The 19,720-nt window shown below is 35.0% G+C and overlaps 1 protein-coding gene across 1 annotated transcript; it reads left to right on the plus strand.

Moving 5' to 3' along the window:
- The first annotated feature begins 486 nt into the window (after window positions 1-486).
- On the plus strand, window positions 487-17,658 carry LOC133671263 (methyl-CpG-binding domain-containing protein 9). Its single transcript, XM_062091981.1, has 10 exons — window positions 487-1,020; window positions 1,188-1,869; window positions 2,041-3,126; window positions 3,246-3,944; window positions 4,226-4,531; window positions 5,779-6,111; window positions 7,324-7,422; window positions 10,925-11,359; window positions 12,040-14,238; window positions 17,020-17,658. The coding sequence occupies exons 1-10, from the start codon at window positions 596-598 to the stop codon at window positions 17,317-17,319; spliced, it is 6,564 nt and encodes a 2,187-aa protein (XP_061947965.1). The 5' UTR covers window positions 487-595; the 3' UTR covers window positions 17,320-17,658.
- The last annotated feature ends 2,062 nt before the right edge of the window (window positions 17,659-19,720 follow it).

The raw sequence follows: 19,720 nt of genomic DNA on the forward strand, positions 1-19,720 counted from the left end.
AAGTTTTTTTTAAATATTTGATTGATTTTAAAATGATTTTGATGATATATTTCATTTTGTTTTTTTAGGATTAATTGGATTCATTTCCTTATTATAGGATTATTTGAATTAAATCATTTTAATATGTTGACTTTTTTATATTTTATTTTGGATTCATGCTTACATTTTTTTTTTGCCATTTAAGTTTTTATTATTATTTTATATTTTTTTTTGATTTGACTCCCAATATGTATTTAGTAATGTAACGTATAATATATTTGTGAATATGATTATTAATTAAAAATATATTAAAATAATAATTTTTTAAATTTATTTATTTTTTATATTAATATATCAAAATTATATTTTTTTTAAATATAAATTTAATATTTTTTAAATAAAAATATTTTAAAAAACAAATGGAACCGAATGTAAATAAAAATAAAAATAGTGATACCCAACAGCTTGACTATTCGCTCGCTTTTGAGTCTTCACCGAATACCATACATATTTTATTAGTAGCATGTTCCCGTCTCTCTCTCAAAAACCAAACAAAACGACAACTCAGACGAACAATGCTTATTACTAGGAGTATGTTGCTATTGCAACTCGGATAATGAAACTCACAACCGATTCAAGCGATATAACGAGTCGCTCCCCTCTAGGCATCGATCTCAATGAGATCCCCTCCACTTCGACCTCTTCTCCTCCAGAAAATTCATTGGATGTGGTGCTGTCCTTTCACGAGAACCCAGACCCGGCGCCGGGAATGGCTGCTGGGTTGCGGGCCGAGGGATCGATGTGCGGGGCATGCGGAAAGCCGGAGGTGCGGGGCCAAGTGGTTGTTTGTGACGGTTGCGAGCGTGGTTTCCACCTAGGTTGCGCTGGAAGGCAAGCTATTAATTCGGCGGAATGGCTATGTGGAGAGTGCCTTAGTGGCGGCGTTAAGAGCAAACGTTGGCCATTAGGTGTTAAACGGATTTTGGACATCAACGCTTCGCCACCAAGCGATGCCGATGATGACATGCTTTCAAATTTGAGGTGAAACTGCTATCTATCTATCTAATTAATTAACTAAGTACATAGATTATTATCGTTAATCATTCTTTCAATTTATTCATGCCAAATGCACTCTTGGGTTTTTGTAACTACATATTTATTGAAGATTCCTCATATATGCTTACTGTTTCCATTTACAATTGTTTTAGGAAGCACACTCAGAGTCAGGGTGATAATTCTTTTGGTGTGCCCCCTCTCACATATTCAAATCTTTTCTACACTGGGTATGGATTAAGTTCTGGGCCTCGGATGCATCCTTTCTCAGACGTAATGCGTCCTATGCAAACTGCAGATACAAGTGCTGAGGGTGCAGGGATGAATTTCCCTCAAGGAAGCCTTAGAAGTAGGAATAATACAACCATTAGATTATTGTCTCGCAATCCTAGTGAGATTTTCTTGCAGGGTCTCAGAGAATTCATTTCTGAAAGGCATGGTGTTCTGGAAGAAGGTTGGAGTGTCGAATTTAAACATTCTATCAGTAATTATGACCTCTATGCAGTTTATTGCTCTCCAGATGGAAAGACTTTTCGCTCGATGTCTGAGGTTGCTTGCCATCTTGGCCTGATGCCTAATCGTAATTCAATCGACAAGGACTCTACAAGTTACGTGTCTCCCTCTCCGCAGGAAACTTTGCATCTACCCAGAAAGAGCAAGTCCAAAAGATGTTCACTTACCGATGTTTTTTCTGAACACAAAACAACTTTGGTGAGCGGCTACTGCAAGGAGCTTTTTTCCAATGGTCAAAGTATTGAAATTAACAACGCTAACCTTGGTGAAGTTAGAGAATTTGAGATGCAAGAAGATGGCATATCTGATTTCCAGCCATCTAATGTAAGTACACATTCAATCTACGCTTAACCTTGACTGTACATTTATACAGTTGTAATTCTCCACTGCTGCCATGGTGATAAAAATACAGTCCAACTTGTGCTCATCAAAATATTGCATTTTCTTTGTTTGCCTGATTCTTGTGCGTGCTACTGTGCCTTATGTTTCTTTCAGGAAGGACTTCCCGTCCAGTTTGAAGACTTCTTTGTTCTTTCTTTGGGAAAAATCGACGTGAGACCTACATATCATAATGCTAGCCTGATTTGGCCTGTAGGTTATAGATCCTGTTGGCATGATAAGATTACTGGATCCATTTTTTTGTGTGAAGTGTCAGATGGCGGTGATTCTGGACCTGTTTTCAAGGTTAGGAGGGTCTCATGCTCATTGTTGCCTGTTCCTCAGGGGCTAACTGTTCTATTTAGGACAAACTGTGGCCAGTATAGTAGTCACAATAACCAAGAGTGTCATCATATGATTTTCCACAATATCGATTGCGAAGGTGATGACAATATTGAGTTGATTCTTGCAGACCCTCCCCCGCCATCATATGATGATGTTCTAACCTGTCTTCAGGGCAGTTCAAATAGAACATCGGAGATTATGCAAACTAGCTCCTTTGATAGCAGGTCTGAAAACTTTTTGTTCAGTGATAAAGTATTAGGAGAGGAGATAGGTGAGATTTCAGTGGAAGAGCGTTCCTCAACTTCAGCATGGACAGTGATATCTCAGAAATTATTGGATGCTTACTCTGAAATACATAGACAGCAAGGTACTCTTAAGGTCTCCTGCAACCATGCAGATAATGAAATGGGTTCACCAGGCTTGTATACCAAGAATGAAAATAGCAATGTAAGTTCTGCCTCATTAGCCAAATTTTGCAGCTGTCCCAACTTTGTTGGAATCCCATTGGAATGCCAGGGTGAACTTGAGGCTTTCTCTTCTACATTATCAGAATGGCTGGATCAGGATAGATTTGGGTTGGACACAGAATTCGTTCAAGAAATGATAGAACAGCTCCCTGGTGCAAAAGCCTGTTCAAAGTATGAATTTCTGATTAATAGGGGTCATTATTCTGTGTCTCCAACTGTTGGAAATGGATTCTTAATGGCTAAAAGAAAAAGTAGATCAGAACCAGATGCTTTATTTCAAAGATCCAAGAAAGCCAGGTTGGCTAAAGAGAATTTGGGGGATTATCAATATCCTCCTGGGAGGCCTTTGTGCTCCAGGCTCCCTCCTGTACTTGTTGGTGACTTTTATCAGGTGTGTGCATATGCTAATTACTTGTATTGTATAGGATTTTGAAGGAATCAGTGTGTTCTTTATGGATAGAGAGCTTAGTTGCTTCAATCATTAGGGCTCACGCTTCTGGGTCTGTGCAGGTATTGGAGTTATTATGGCGCTTCCATGAAATATTGGGTTTGAAAGAGCCTCTTTCCTTAGAGGAACTTGAAGAAGAACTTATCAATCCATGGTCTAATCTTTCTCATCTTCTAAAGAATCTTGAGAACAAGGTCCATGGTAGTGAAGCCATAGATTTTTATGAAGCAGATAGTATGAGTGGACTAAACTCGGTTTTACCTGATAAATCTGGCATGACAGTTTGTGAGGGTAATTCACATGCATGTGTTAATGATGAAGGATGTAGGATGGGAGTGAAGGATGGAGGCCAAGCTACAGTTGCATCTGTTACCCACATCAGTCGCAGTGGTGTAGCTTCGACTAATGCACATTGCTCGTTGTTAGGTGTGCTAATAAGTGAGCTACAATGCAAGATTGCTCCACTAGTAGATCCAAATTTTGATTCTGGGGAGACAAAATCAAAACGGGGAAGGAGGAAAGACGCAGATAGCTCATCTCCAACAAGAAGAAATAACCTCAATATGCTCCCTATTAATGAATTGACTTGGCCAGAGTTAGCCAGGAGATACATCTTAGCAGTCTTAACTATGGATGGTAATCTTGAATCTGCTGAGATTACTAGTCGTGAAATGGGCAGAGTGTTTCGCTGCATACAAGGTGATGGCGGGGTGCTTTGCGGTGCTCTTACTGGAGTTGCAGGCATGGAAGCAGATGCACTTGTAAGATTGACTCTTAATCCCCCTATCAACCGAAAACATTTTATTGAAAACCTTTTTTCAAAATTATTAGTAGCATGAGAGAAACAATTTGTTATTTATCTTTAGCCCTGTTCAGAAAGGAATCGAGTGTTAGGATCTTCAACATGATGCATCTACTTGAGCTTGGTGGTGCTGGTTTGTGCATATGCTTTAATGTGTGTGCTTGTTATCTGCTTCCAGATGCAGTGAAAGTTACAAAGAAAAACAATAATTTACACTAATTTCTTAACCTTTGCCTTCAGTTTCTTGCAGAGGCTACAAAAAAAGTTTTTGGTTCTTTGAGCAGAAAAAAGGATTTTCTTAGCATAGAGGATGAAACAGCTGATACAAGTTGTGATCATGAAAATAATAACATGAAAGATGGTAACATCCCAGAATGGGCACAGGTGCTGGAACCTGTTAGAAAGCTACCCACTAATGTGGGAGCTAGAATCAGAAAGTGTGTTTACGATGCTCTGGAGAAATGTCCACCAGAATGGGCAAAAGCAAGATTGGAACATTCAATTAGTAAGGAAGTGTACAAGGGCAATGCATCAGGACCTACAAAGGTGTTGTACAAAAATCTGTTTCCTTGTTTGAATCTCTTCTGTGATGTATATTTTTCTGTGCTTATGCTTATTGATTTATTTTGTCACTGTAGCCTGAATGTTACTTTGTTTTGATCTGTTAAGGTGCTGTCCCTGTGCAGTTTAAGCTCTGTTTAAAAGTGCTGTTAATTCAGCCTTCTTTCCCATTGCCTCACAAGTCATGCTGAGCAGAAACCTTTCGCTGTACTCAAAAATTTTCTGAGTACTATAGTACTTGATGGAAATTTTTTAAAACATGGTTGTTCTGGCCCCTTTTGAAAGACATTAAGACTTTGATGTTCAAAATAAAATATGTAAACCAAAGAACATGGAAGTTTTGAAGCGCAGTACTACTCAAACCATAGCAGAAACAGTTGATGTTACTTTTACTTTAAACTCAAATGGTAGTGTTGCCATAGTGTTTTTCTTAAACAACAAAAAGAGTGGGGTTGAAAAGTAAATTCTAGGAACCAAAAATCTTACCTGGTTGGAAATTTTCAAGTGAAATTAATGACGACACTTGATTGCAACCTCCAATTGTGTTCATAACATAAGCTTTGAGACATTGAACCACAAATTTTTAAAAGCCCTAGTGCACATGAATGATTTAAAAAAATATGAAATTGATGAACATTGCTTCTTGGAAAGGTAATTGTATTATTAAAGACAATATGAGATGGAAACAATATTTATATCCTCACAATAGCCTTTTATCTTAATTGTGCTCTTTGGAAACTTAATTGTGTTCATTTTTTCAAAGTACCCATTACAAATTTGAAGATAATGGTTTTAGTGAAAATTTGCTGGCCAGGATTTAGAACCTTTGGAGAAACAGAAACGGTGATAGGATCCAAAATGATGTGAATAATGTGCTATACCTTCATGCTTTTTATCTTTGAAATTTGAGACCTGCAGTTCCTGCTTGAACATGTGTGTCCAAACTATCTTTTGTTGCAGCAATTTTTTATTTCAGTATAGTAATTTGGTGAATTGTATGTAAGAATGTTGTGCTCCTAAGATTAAACTTGGTGCATTATTGTTGATGAAAGTGATCTCTTCCAATTGTTTGTTTTCCTTGTACTCCTGTCTCATATAGCCTTCACCTATAATTTACTTGTTGAAAATGATTTATGAAAGAGTATGCTTCAGCTTAGTATTATTTCTTGTTATGAGAATTTGATTTATAGGCTTTGATTCTGAATTTACTGCTGTTTGTTGATCAAACACAGAAAGCTGTGCTTTCAGTGCTAGCGGATGTATTAACTGGAGTCCAGCAAAAAGCGGTCAAGACAAATAAAAAGAAAATATCGATACCTATTTCTGACATTATAATGAAACAATGTCGTATTGTATTGCGGGAAGCTGCTGCTGTGGATGATGCAAAAGTTTTTTGCACCTTGCTGGGAAGAAATCTCAGAAATTCTTGTGACACTGATGATGAGGGGCTTCTTGGATCTCCAGCTATGGTTTCTCGTCCTCTGGATTTTAGGACTATTGATTTGAGATTAGCAGCTGGAGCCTATGGTGGTTCACATGAATCTTTTCTTGAAGATGTTCGAGAGGTTTGTATACTTGTTATGAATTGGCTTGACATCGAAATCCCTTGATGATTCTAGCTTTTCGTTGCTATCTAACATGGAAAGTTTTTCCTTTGCATGTTGCAAACGTTAACTAATTCTTTATGCTATTCATTCATTCAACTCCTGAAGTATGTTTATTTGAATTAATGCTCTTATTGCATTTATATGTGGATATGGTAGTGAACTTCTTTGTTCTGCCCTGTGACTAAGTTGTGGTAAAAATTCAGTATCAATTTTTATTTTCTATCACTTCTGAAACTTTTTGGAGGCTCTACTTTTCTTATTGTCAAGGTGGGTTATAGATTTCCTGTCATCTTGGAAAGACATGATTGGTGTAATGTATTAAGGATCTCACAAAACTTGATTCGTGTGCTTCTGTTTCTGGTGGAGAATTTTCCAGCTCTAAATTTTCTTTCAGAAAATAGAAAGCTGTGGAGAACATGTTTACAAATTAAAAATAAAAAGTGTTTTCTGCTTTGCCAGTGGTAGACACTACTAGCAGTTGTTTGCCCAAAATGTCCACCTTAGGAAACAACAGTCTTGTTTGGTTCATGTGTTATTTCATCTAATTCAATAGAATTACATTAATGGAAATTCAAACCAGGTCCTTGTTTCTGGATAATTGGTTGTTAAATATGTTTTCTTGGTTTTTTACTTAGAATTAATTCTAGAATCAGGATGTAATCTAGACAATTGTTTTCTGTTTCTCCATTTGCTTTTGTGGAGTTGTTTTCCTAATTCTGAAGAGTTAGGTTTTAGAAGGTTTGAACATTTTTTCAAGTGCAGTAGGAAAAGTTGCAAAAGTCCATTGAATGTTATGTGTGATTGTTTGAATCAAACCTGTAATGCAGTTTCATGGCTGATTATCTTTATAGCTTTCATTTTTTGGTAAGTGTCCTTGAGAAATTAGTGTTTTAAGTTTTTCTGTCATCTTTATTATATATGTAACTTTTTCAGGATTACATCACCTTCACATTTTATTAAAATGATCTAGTATGTATTCTGTTCCTATGGGAAAATAAATAAATTTCAATCATCTTTATGCTTTCTTTTCAAATGATCTCAACCAGTTCTGCTGAATTCAGTTAGTGATATTTTTCTAACTTGATAGATTGCTATGGATGATCTAATGTTTTACTACTGTTACTCTTTGATTGGTAGTGAAATCTATTTACTGTTACTCTTACCTGGCAGTTATGGAGCCATGTACGCATGGCATTCAGGGAACAGGGTGATTTGGTTGAATTAGCTGAGACACTTTCCCAAAACTTTGAATCATTGTTTGAAAAGGAGGTAATAACTTCTGCTCCCTCCTCTCTCCACTTCTTACTGAAGTTGTTTCATTATTAGCAGTCATGTACAAGGAAATAATAGCTTCCACCTTGTCTTCTCTCAATAGCTCGCTAAACTTGTTCTGTCATTGCTATGTACATGTATTTAATGCATCAGTCGTAGTTAGCCATGAATGAAGATCTCAGTAACATGATGCATTCACATTTAGAAATTTTTGTCCATAAATTAAAAATTATCGTGTATTCATGTCATGATGCTGTCAGGAATTTTCATTTTTAGCATTAAGTTAAACTTTTAGCTGAATGATCATGTTATTAAGTATGTGGCTGCTCATCTTGGGAGAATTGAAGCTTTTAAGGACAGTCAAAATTATGAAAATAAATTTGTGATGTATGAAAAAACCTCTCTGATTGGAGTTGTCCTATCAAAATTGTGTGTGTGTGTGTGTGTGTCCAAAAGTAGATGTCTGCTAGATGAATGATGGCTAGGCTGTTTACTGCTGATATCATTGAAAACGTGGTATGTACCACATAAAAGCATATAATCATAAATCGTATGCCAAGTTAGGGTCTTTCTTTAAATTTCTCTGTTTTTTGCCCTTTCCTTTTGCTTAAACTTCCCCACTGACCAAACACCTTCACTCTATCACTTTTCACGCTTCCATCATACAAAAGTATCCCAATAACATTCGTGGCCAGTTAATTAAATGTTTCCCTCTCTTGGTGAAGTTCATTGTTATGAAGATTCGCTGCTTCAAGTTGCTCTATGATTTGGTTATATTTAGAATTTCTTGAGTGGTGGAATAGCATGGTGCTTTTGCTTGGGTGTATTTTGGTAGCTATGATTTAGCTATGTTCTGGATGGTCGTATCTCTTGCTTGGTTGAGGTAGAACTTCTATGGGTTCTTTCATCCCCTCTTATTTGTGTTTGATTGCATTTTGTCTGACAAATTGCATAGAAGTATTTTTGTTGTTTTGAACTACCATGAGGCTTAACTCAATGAACTTGAGCATGAAGGAGAGACAAATAGATAGATAGCTCTGTTCAATAACTTGCACTGAATTTTGGAGGGGGGGGGGGGGGGGGGGGCGCAATAAACAGACAAATAGACATTTATTTGGGGCACTTGTTTGTTAATATGGTTGTTAAAAATCTGTAGACATTTAATCACGAGATAAAATCTTCAGATTCTACACAATTTACATACAAAAAAATGTGAGCCATAGACTGAATCATAGATGGATGTGAATCATGAAATTCAGTTATAATTTAATTCAACTTGCTATGGTTTGTTGCATGGCAGAGTCAACTCGAATAAAAAATAAACCTTAGAGGAAAAATGCATAATTTGGAAGAGATGCTAGCATCAAAGATGCTCCAATTCTAGAAGTCTTGAATGACAAAATGTAAAGAAATCGAATTAAGAAATCAAAATTCCTGTAAAGAAAGAGAAAGGAGTGGGTGAAACAGTGCAAGAATACTGATAATGGTGACATCAATATTAGGGAGGATTGCTACTTTTTATTAAAATTGCCAGGTTTAGTATTTTTACTAGTTTGAAATTAGCTTTTGGATATCTTTGAAGTAATTTACTTTTTAGGATATCCAACTACCATGGAACAATTTCTCTAATCTTTTGAATTTTGAGACATTAGAGTCTTCAATAACTTGAAACTGATTAAGTGAAATGAATTGATATACCTTCTGTTCAATAAATGTTTTTTTTTTTTTTTGTTAGAAACAAGGTTATTAAAATCAGGATTCTAATTAGGATCATTGGAGGGTTCAAAAAATCGGATCAGAAGTTTGGAATGTAATATCATAAGACCTCGTGAATTATTAAAACCCTACAAAATAAGAATACGCATAGGACCTTAACTATCATAATTCAAACAGTTGGTACAAAAATCATATTCTTGTGGGCAGCATCTAAATCATATCAAAGTGAAGTACACATACACACATAAAGTAAAACAAGGAAATTATATTTTTTTTGGACAAAAGAAGCATATTCACATAGAGCTAAGAAGTACCAATAATTCATGTGAGGAGAAACAAGAAATGAAAAGAATCAGTAATAGGCTGTTTTTAGATGAAAACAGTAATTAATAAACATGTACAATGTTTTGAAAACTCATCTCGAATTAGTCTTACTTAACTGAAATCTAAAGCATTCGAGATGCAGATTGAATTATGTTCTACCTTGGTTTTCATAGTCAAGAAAACGAATTTGTCACTTCATTTTTTTTTTTTTGTAGATGTATCTTTTAACAATAGCAAACCTTCATTTAGAGATGTTTGATCCACCCAGCCTAGAAACAAAAGCAAATGTTCGGGCATTAAAAATATTTAGTATTTTGGTTTTTTAATATTAAATATCAAATCCACTATAGAAGTATTCATTATCCATATCTCATAAATTAAACAGTGAAGAAAAAAGATCCACCTTCTCAAATTGAAAAAGAAAAAACAAAGTACTAAAACTAAACAGTGGCTCCAAGATTAAAATAAATAATGAACGAATACAAGAAAAAAAAAAAAGGAAACCCGATTACAAGGAAGTAGCCCAAAAAATTTGAGCTGATATGAAGTCCTAGAAAATCCTATAAGATCTCAATTTTATGATTTTAGCTATTAAAATTCTGATTTTACTATTATCTTACACAAAAATGAATTTTACTATTTGAATCCGAGATTTTAATAACATGGTTAGAAATTTGTAGTGTGGTATTTATCTTTTGCAATATATTTTTCTTTGTTTCCAAATCTTAAAATCCACAATTTGATGTGATTTAAAATATGCTTTCTAGCATAAATTGAAACTTGATTTGACAACCATAGGTTCCACTATGAAATTTTTAACAGATGCCAAAATCATTCATTGCATGCAGTTGGATGGACGGTTGGGTTAATGATGGAACAAAGATAGTGAACCTAAGTATCCAAAAAAAAAAAAAAAACCTGTGGAAGGGAACTGATTTAACCAAGCTGGCACAATGTACGGGTGTGTCTTATTAATCCATCAACTAAAACATGGACAAGAGACAATCCAAATTTCTGAAGAATATGAAGTGATGATGATGATGTACCCTAGGTGAGTTGTTAAATGGACCTTCTTTCTTACCTCTTTGATGGAGTTGCTATATCATTTTAGCTAATAGTCCTCCTCCTTGGAAACCCAAGGCTAGACTAATTGGTTCGTCATCAATCCAGACATCTTTTGGTCAAAGAATACACATCAATGGTAGATTTCTTGGTTTGGGGTATAAAGTTTTTGAATTATCTGTGATCATGTAGGCAAAGTTATAATTGCTATTTCTGTGTATTCCTGCTGTTTTGTGGTAAATTTTAAATGTGATGTCCCCATCACCTTCTTCCTTCCCCTCCTCCCTTTCTCTTCCCCCTGTGCATTACTATGGCTCATGTCACTCATCACTCCTTATCTCTTCATTTATTGATGCCTTTATGAAGATATAATATATGTATTTATTTTTTCATGTAGGTGGTCACACTTGTTAAGAAATTTGAGGGTTATGCTAAATTGGATCACATAAGTGCAGAAATAAAGAAAGAATTAGATGATTTTCTTGCTTCAATAAACGAGGTTCCAAAAGCTCCTTGGGATGAAGGGGTCTGCAAAGTATGTGGTGTTGATAAAGATGATAACAGTGTACTGTTATGTGATACTTGTGATGCCGAGTATCATACTTATTGCTTGAATCCTCCACTTGCAAGGATTCCTGAAGGGAACTGGTATTGTCCATCTTGTGTTGTCAGCAAACATGTGGTTCAGGAGGCATCAGGAAATTCACAGGTTATTGGGATAGTCCACTGTAAAAAGTATCAGGGAGAAATTACCCGTGTTTACTTGGAGAAACTCTCACATTTATCCGTTACAATGAAAGAAAAAGAGTATTGGGAGTTTAGCGTTGATGAGGTTTGTTCGTGTACCTCGTGCTCTGTACCTTTCTTACTCCAATATGCCTTGCTAGGTCTTGACATATTATCTTTTCTAGACATATGTGCCTTACTATTTCCTTGAACTCAAAAGCTGAAGAATTATACATGATGGAAGTGCACAAACTCAGATTTACCTCCCACTATTCCCTAAGCGAAGAAACTTGTTGCCAACTCTGCAGTGAATTGTGATTTAAAAAGAGAAAAAAATTAATCAAATGTGACATCGAGATCCCCTTCAAAAATTATCACATGCATGTATTGTTGAATGCTTTAATGAATATCTAATTTTAAAATGTCAGGTGTAAATTGTTTCAAGTCACTTTTCTGTTGCCGAGAGAAACACTGAATTGAAAGACTCATTTATGGAGATGCTACCATGTGATTCATACATGATTTTTCCTGTCTTGTCACATGTGAGATATTCTTTTCTCATGAGGGAAAAGGTTGCGGTGTTTGATAGAATTTGTTACTCTTCCTTACAGTTTGGTACAGGGAATAGTGTTTGTTCAAATGTAATTGATGGGAACAATATAACAGTGATGGCAATAAAATTTGTGAACATTATTGTGTCTGCTTAAGCTTTTAGTTTTATGATTTTTTATTTATTTTTTCTCCTTTTTTTCATATTCTCTTAACAAGCTCACTCTTTATTGGCAGAGAATCTACTTGCTAAAGTTTCTATGTGATGAGCTGCTAAGCTCAGGTCTTATTCGTCAAAACCTTGAACAGTGTGCAGAAACAACAAATGAGTTGCATCAGAAATTGCGTGCATTCTCTATGGAATGGAAAACCATGAAATCAAAAGAAGAATTTCTGGCTTCCAGATCTGCAGATATGGATGATAGTGCTGTTGGTGAAGTTGGTTTAAAGGAAGTCCTTGCTTCTGCAATTCCAAACCAGCCCAAGCAGGCGGGACAACAACCTGATTTGAGTGATGGACCTAGCCACTGTAGCTCCTTTGGTCATGATGTGTCAGCACTAAATGGTGGCCAAGATGGGACTAGGATTAATGGATTCGATAAATACCCTTCTGTATCAAGTTCTGGGAAAAATCATAGTTGTAACAGCCAAACTGTGAATCATACAGATACTAAAGAGCAAGTAAATGATCCCCTTGCTGTTGTGGATGGCAGTAAATTACCTTCTCGAGAAAACGAAAAATCATCCGGACCAAATAATTTGTCTCAAATAATTAGTGACATGGATGAAAACTTGCAAGAATATGCTGGAAGAGGCACTTCTCTTCTGCCAGCATCAGATGTAGGATTCGGCACCGCATTAGAAGAGAACAGTCGTGTGAGTCAGCATGTGCCTCCTGTTGCTATCAATGAATCAGAAAGCTTCCATCTTGAGTTGAGTGCTGTTAAGAATAATCTTCTTCATCTGCAGAACTCGATTAGCAGGATACAATCACAACTTTTGAAACTATCTGTGCGGAGGGAGTTCTTGGGTTCCGATTCCAGAGGTCGCTTGTACTGGGCTTCAACTGGACGTGGTAGTGATCAACGAGTTATTGTTGATGGAAGTTTGACATGGCAGCAAAGGAATTCAGATCAGTTTGGCACTCGTTTAAATCTGGAAGAGCAAAAAACCTTCTTTCCATTCCAATGTACTTCAAATAATGTTCTGGCTATGTGCTCGCCATGTGTTTCTTATGAAACTGAGGAGGAAATTGAACAACTCATTAGTTGGTTGAAGGATGATGTACAAAAGGAACAAGAACTGAAAGAGTCCATTTCACAGTGTCTGAAGCAAAGATTTCAAGAGACAAGACAAACTAGAGACCTGGTTCAAGAAGAGCATCAAGCTTTGTCACTGATCACCAACAACAACAATACTGCATTTTCTAATTATCTTGTTACCAAGGCTGCCATGTTTCTGGAGAAGAAGTATGGTCCCTTGGTGGAGTTACACACCAGTGACAAGCTGGTCAAAAGGGCAAGAGTGACTGGTGAGGGGAAAATGTACCGTTGTGATTGCTTAGAGCCCATTTTACCTTCCAGACACCACTGCCTCTCTTGCCACCAAAGTCTCTCTGATGATATTGAATTCAATGAGCATAATGGCGGTAGGTGCAATTTAATGACACCAGCCAATGCAAAGAGTGAATATATCAGTGGTTTTGTAAAAGTAAAGGGGAATACGAAATCCCAGACCACCCAAAAGGTGCCTATCAGTGAAATGGACGTGGTTGAAACTTCTAGAAGTGGTTCCTCTGGGCTTGGGTCGAGGTTAATTAAATCTCAAAATGAAGGGATATGCCCCTATGACTTCAGTGAAATCAGTTCCAAGTTTGTGACAGAAGATTCCAACAAGGAATTGGTACATAAAATAGGTCTTATTGGTTCAAATGGGGTTCCTTCATTTATCACGTCTCTTTCACCTTACCTCAATCATTCCATGTCAATGCTGATTTATCATGGAGAAAATAATGGTGTTGTTGGTGATGAGTTGAGTATTGATGGAAGTATGGTTGTTTCAAAAGGAAAAAAGAGTGAAAGCAGTCCAGCCCTTGATAATATTTATGATAATTCTTCATGGAAATCTGTTGCAAATGAAATTAGCAAAGTATCAAAAACCGAGAAGCCACCACCAGGATATGTGGAACATAGAAAAAAGAAATCTTCTTCAAATAAACATTTTCCTGAAGTAGGGGCTGGTTTCTGCTGTGTAGTTCCTCGGTCATCCTTGAGGCCCTTAGCTGGAAAAGTTTTGCATATTTTAAGGCGACTAAAGATCAATTTGCTTGATATGGAAGCGGCCCTTCCTGAAGAAGCACTTAAACCCTCAAAAGTGCATTTGGATAGAAGATTGGCTTGGCGTGTGTATGTTAAATCTGCAGGATCAATCTATGAGGTTTGTCTCACTGCTTTCGTTATTCTTTGGGTGCTAATTTCATTACCCCATTAGAATGCATTTTGCATGCCTATCAAACCTTTGGTGCTGCTACAAATGTTTTGATGTGCTTATGAATTTGTTTTTGGTTGGACTTATTTTTGTGCTGTTTCTGTTATCATTTCATGTTCTGGGAGCTAGGGGGTGGAGGAGCAATTGCATTTCTAGTTCAATGACTTCATAAACTTGTGCGTCTCCTGAAATAGTAATAAAAACGGGGGGAATATGAAAACCACATGCATGTGCGCATGCCTGTTTGTTTTTCTAACCCATAAGCATTTTGCTAACCCATAAGCCACTGCAGTTGGCTGGCATTTTGCTAACCCATAAGCCACACACTTTTAGGATATGTTTATGAACTTAGTAAAGATCATGATTCATATATTGAAGAATTTAATGATAATTATTTAACTTGTTGTGGCTTCTTTAGCAAGTAATAAGTTTCAATCCTATCCAATGGTCACATGATGACCGCATATGTTCTTAGCATAATAAAAACAGGGGGAATATGAAAACCACATGCATGTGCGCATGCCTGTTTGTTTTTCTAACCCATAAGGCATTGCAGTTGGCTGGCATTTTGCTAACCCATAAGCCACAACTTTTAGGATATGTTTATGAACTTAGTAAAGATCATGATTCATATATTGAAGAATTTAATAATAATTATTTAACTTGTTTTAGCTTCTTTAGCAAGTAATAAGTTCAATCCTACCAATGGCCACATGATGACTGCTTATGTTCTTAGCACCATAAGAAGACATGAAAACAAGATAGATCAATTGTTATTACACTAGATTGCCATTTTGGTCAGTGCTTTTCCATCATTAAAAATTCTGTGGAATGTTCAATAGAAGCCTATTCGTGTAAAAGTTCACTTACTATTGCTTCACCGCTTAACTAAACTAACGTGTAAATTTTGTTTCTATGAGAGCCAAAATTTGAAGAGGAAATTAGTGACAGAAGCCTAAAACATTAAAGCTTGTTTAATTGTGGAAAACTTAAGGCTGTTCTATAGAACAAATTTTCACAAGAAATAGATAACACAACTGTGTCCAAAAACTATTTTTCCATCTGAAGAACTGGAAAGTCTTTTCCAATTTTCTGAATTTGTACTGGATTTGGAAAACACATTGAAGTTGTTTTCCATATTCCTCCTTTATAAGTAGCACACTAGTTAACAAAGGGAAACAATTTCCAAACTGAAATTAAAAACAAGCAACCATTCGCTCCTGCATGAACATTTTTACCAAACAGAGATTAGTCTTTTCTTTTCCATATTAATTTGTATTGGTTCTTGCTTTCACCATGTTATTGCTAAAAAGAAAAACTGAACTATTTGTTGTTGATGCATCCACACTTCCATCCCTTGATTTTTCTTTTATAAATCTGACAATCATCTTAGTTTTTTTGTGTTAATAAATAGTAGAAGTTTTCGAAAGTTCTTTATCTAAACAGGATAAAGCAATATGCAAGATGAAATTTACATGATTATCATTACAAAAATTTTAGATTATTATGGTATATTATCTCATTTTTCTACCAATAGAAACTTCATTTCTTTCTAAAAAATGAATGTGACTTCTAATTTTGGTTGGAAAAAGAAAAATGGAGATGGAAAGCTGTAGTCCGTAACTGTTTATTCAGACTCTATAATTTAGACACGGGAGAAAAGATCTTTGTGGGACTGACTGAACCAACTTTGTTTTTTTTGTTGAAATAGAAGTGGATACATTTTTTATCTGGCAAAATAGTAGCCAGGTTAGGATTACCTGACATGCATTAACAAATCATTTATGTATATATGTTTACTTTTGTGCACATATTGTATGATAGCGGTGGCATGTATGCTTCTGCTTATGTTGGTGGCACTAAGAGCACATTTGCTATGTAGTAGTTGCAGTGATGCAACTCTAATGTTGGTCATCGGGAATTTGTTGATGATTTATGTTCCCTTTTCCCCTCCTGTATTTATTGGAATTGAGTTGTTGACTTCATTTTCAGTATATAGGACCTTATTTAATTGAACATTCATTCAATATTTCGTTGGTGTTATCTTCATATCTGGTTGGATGTATCCCATCCGGTCTTTTATATTAAGTAGATAATTGGATAGAATCCAAGTGTGTTTGGTATTGTTGTGGCTTACCCAATATGAAAAAAGAAGCAAGGTTTTTTAAAAAAACATTTATGGAGAAAAGGTTGAATTGAAAGTGTTTGGTTACATGTGGTTGAATAAAAGATTATTTAAAAAATGTTCTGAAAATGACTCAAAGGTACATGTATTGAAAATATTCTTTATATCTTAGTGTTTCCAAACAATATCAAAAGGTTATTTTTCTGACTTTAAACAAAACAATACTAATCAATTCCCTTTCATAGAAGCACCAAAATCATGTTTTTGTTGCTTTTGCAAAATCAATGGTCTGACCATATTTTTGAATGGGTCCCACACAAGCTTTTCCATTGCCAAACACTACTGTAAGTTCAGTTGGAGTGAAAGCAACTCCAACCGCAAAAGCAAACGTGGTTAATTTGTTTATTTCAACTCCATAGTTTTTGGTTATTTTTTCTCCTATATATGGCAAGGCTGCAAATAGAATTTTCTTTGATGTTTCAGATAAATTCTATTGTAAATAATCAGATATAATCTGAGTATTATTGTACTCATTTCAACGTGGTTTTAGTTATCTTTGCTCCTGGATATGATAACCCTGCAAAGAAATGCTCTTTTTGTTTCAGATGATCCAAGCAACAATTATATTGGAGGAGATGATTAGGACAGATTATTTACGGAATGAGTGGTGGTACTGGTCATCGTTTTCTGCTGCTGCCAATACTTCGACAATTGCTTCCCTAGCTCTACGAATATATTCCCTTGATGCCGTGATAGTGTACGAGAAGAACACGCCGAACTTAGATTCAACCAACAGTTTGAAGCCTGTGGGTATGCTGGATAAGAAGCCATTGCCTGGTTTGGATCTAACAGACAAAAGCAAAGTAAGCAGGAAGTCTAACAAGAAAAGGAAGGAACCAGAATGATGATGAGGGAATCCAGGCTTGCTCGGGTACCTAGCATACGGAAGAAAAGCCTGGGGTGAGGCAGGGAAGGAGAAAGTGGGGTAGCTTGTCGATGAGGTGTAAAATAAAATCTGTTTCTTTCCTTTTTCTTTGAAATTCAAAATACTCCAAGAAACTAATCCACACAAAAATCAATGTATCATTCACAAAAAAGAAAAAAAAAAAAGAAATTGAAAGAGTCAGAGTAGGAAGATGGGTAATGATATCTCTATTTTATAGTGGTTCGACCATCAATCATCTACACACACTTTCTAGGCTGTAGGTTTGATCATTCTATTTCACCAATTTGTTTTCTTTCAATTTCATCTCGTTACAGTATGATCCTTCTATTTGGGATCCCTTTCATGGCGTCAAAGAATGCGTAGGGTGCTTAGAGATTAGCTCAATCAGTCAATGGGAGATAAAATCTGACTGACCAGCAAACCCCACACTTTTCTGAGCTGCCCTCTTACGCATGTTTTAACTCGTCGACAAGATCTTTAGCCCTCTTAGACTAGCCATCCAAACTCATGGAAGAATTAAATTAGGAGTCTTGCATCACGAATGACCCGCGCCATCTTATTGCGATGCCTCATTATTAGTGTATTTTTAGAATGACAACATCAAGCACTAAGCATATTTTAGCACTTCTTACTAGATCTTAGAGATCCATACATTTGATCCCTCTCGAAGGTTCCTTAAAGGGGCAAAAGTGAGGATAAGAATTAATAATGTGAATCATCTCTTCAGCTCCTTTAGCTTAGCTATTGACCCAACTTATAGCCTAGTAACTCATGCTCTATTTTTGTTTGCTTGACCATGATAATGTCCTGAAAAGATATAGAGTCAAAGACATGGTTATTGACATGCTTTGAGTAAATCTCTCTGTCCTAGATGGATTCATCTATAGGGTAAGTTTCAAGAATGTTATTTATAGAGGAGTCCTCATGTTGACATATACCTAAACATTTAAATGATATAGAAAAGAAGCTCTTGGAGAATGGTAGAGTCACAATTCTATTTTTTTTTTTTTGGAAGGTGAAAACTAAGAAAAATCTAACACTTGTCCTAAGAATTTTGGTTAAGAGGTTGCTTGCACAAACTACCAAAGACCAAAGACTAGTCACCTTAATGTTTCCTTGATGAGTTTATCATCAATTTTTAACTTATTGATATTTTATTTTACAAGTCCAATATTTGTTTCCACATTTCTATTCTATTTTTTTTTGTGATTTGACCTTTTTAATGAATTTTAAATGAGGCCATTTGAAGAATAACTTGCAACTTTAAATGACTAGAATGCTTGGCATATTAGAAGCACACAAGAAACTTAAATTTGTGTTAAAGTATAAATTGAATATCAAATGCAAATTACATAACTATTTCAAGTTGACTTGAAAATCTCCTTTAGTAATAGATTAGAAACTAAACATATATTCAATGACAAAATTAGCTTAATTAGTGATATAAAGATATATAAGAGAAATAGCTCATTATCTATGAACAAATTGAACTATTAATCCTGATAATAACGATGATTATAATTATGATAATGATAATAAATAAAATAATAACACATCAATAAATCAAGACAAAACACTTATATTGAAACCAAATTAGTTTCAAATCCTATATCTAGACTCATCTAAACTAATCTAGATTGAGATAGCATCAAATAATCATATAACATTGCCAATTATATATATAAAAAAATAAAGCATTACAAATAACATATAACATAAATACAACCACATAGAAATTAAAATAGAGAACTAGTCTTCATATTTATAAAATACAAATTTTAACCTATTGCTAACTTCTTTGACAAAAAGTTCTTCAAAAGCTTTTTTAAACAAAATAAAAAGATAATATAAAATATGCTTATCATCTTAACCTAATAATACATATCTCACGTCAAATCTTAACAAATATATTTTATGCACATAAAAATCTTAAAGAGTATTATTTCTTTAAAGATGTCAAACACAAAACAAGAATTTAAGATCTATTACATTCATACAAACCAATTTAATTAAGTAAATACTTACTTAGATTACATTTTAAATAATAATAAATTAAATTCTAAATTAGATCCATGCAACATAAAAAAGTTATAGTTTAAAATCAAAGAATTAAAGAATAAATAGCATAATGAGTAGATCAAGGATTAAAACTTATTAGGAGAAAATATTTATAGTCTAAAATGAAGAAGGATTGATGAGTGGTAGGGCAATGTGCAATCCCATGTATATATTATATTATAGTCTTTAATTTCTAAAACCTATTTAGAATCAAGTTTCACTTAATTAATCATTCTAATTTATTTTTTTTTCAATGGTTTTTTTACATTTGTGACTCATTAATCACATATAAATGAATATTA

Source organism: Populus nigra, chromosome 13 (genome assembly GCF_951802175.1).
Source record: "Populus nigra chromosome 13, ddPopNigr1.1, whole genome shotgun sequence".
Lineage (NCBI taxonomy): Eukaryota > Viridiplantae > Streptophyta > Magnoliopsida > Malpighiales > Salicaceae > Populus > Populus nigra.

Bases quoted from the DNA above. Each gene is read 5' to 3' on its own strand.
- LOC133671263 (XM_062091981.1), top strand. From the start codon at position 596: ATGAAACTCACAACCGATTCAAGCGATATAACGAGTCGCTCCCCTCTA. The intron at 3,127-3,245 runs GTGTGTGCATAT...GGGTCTGTGCAG, and splicing joins TTGTTGGTGACTTTTATCAG to GTATTGGAGTTATTATGGCG. The intron at 14,239-17,019 runs GTTTGTCTCACT...TTTTTGTTTCAG, and splicing joins CTGCAGGATCAATCTATGAG to ATGATCCAAGCAACAATTAT.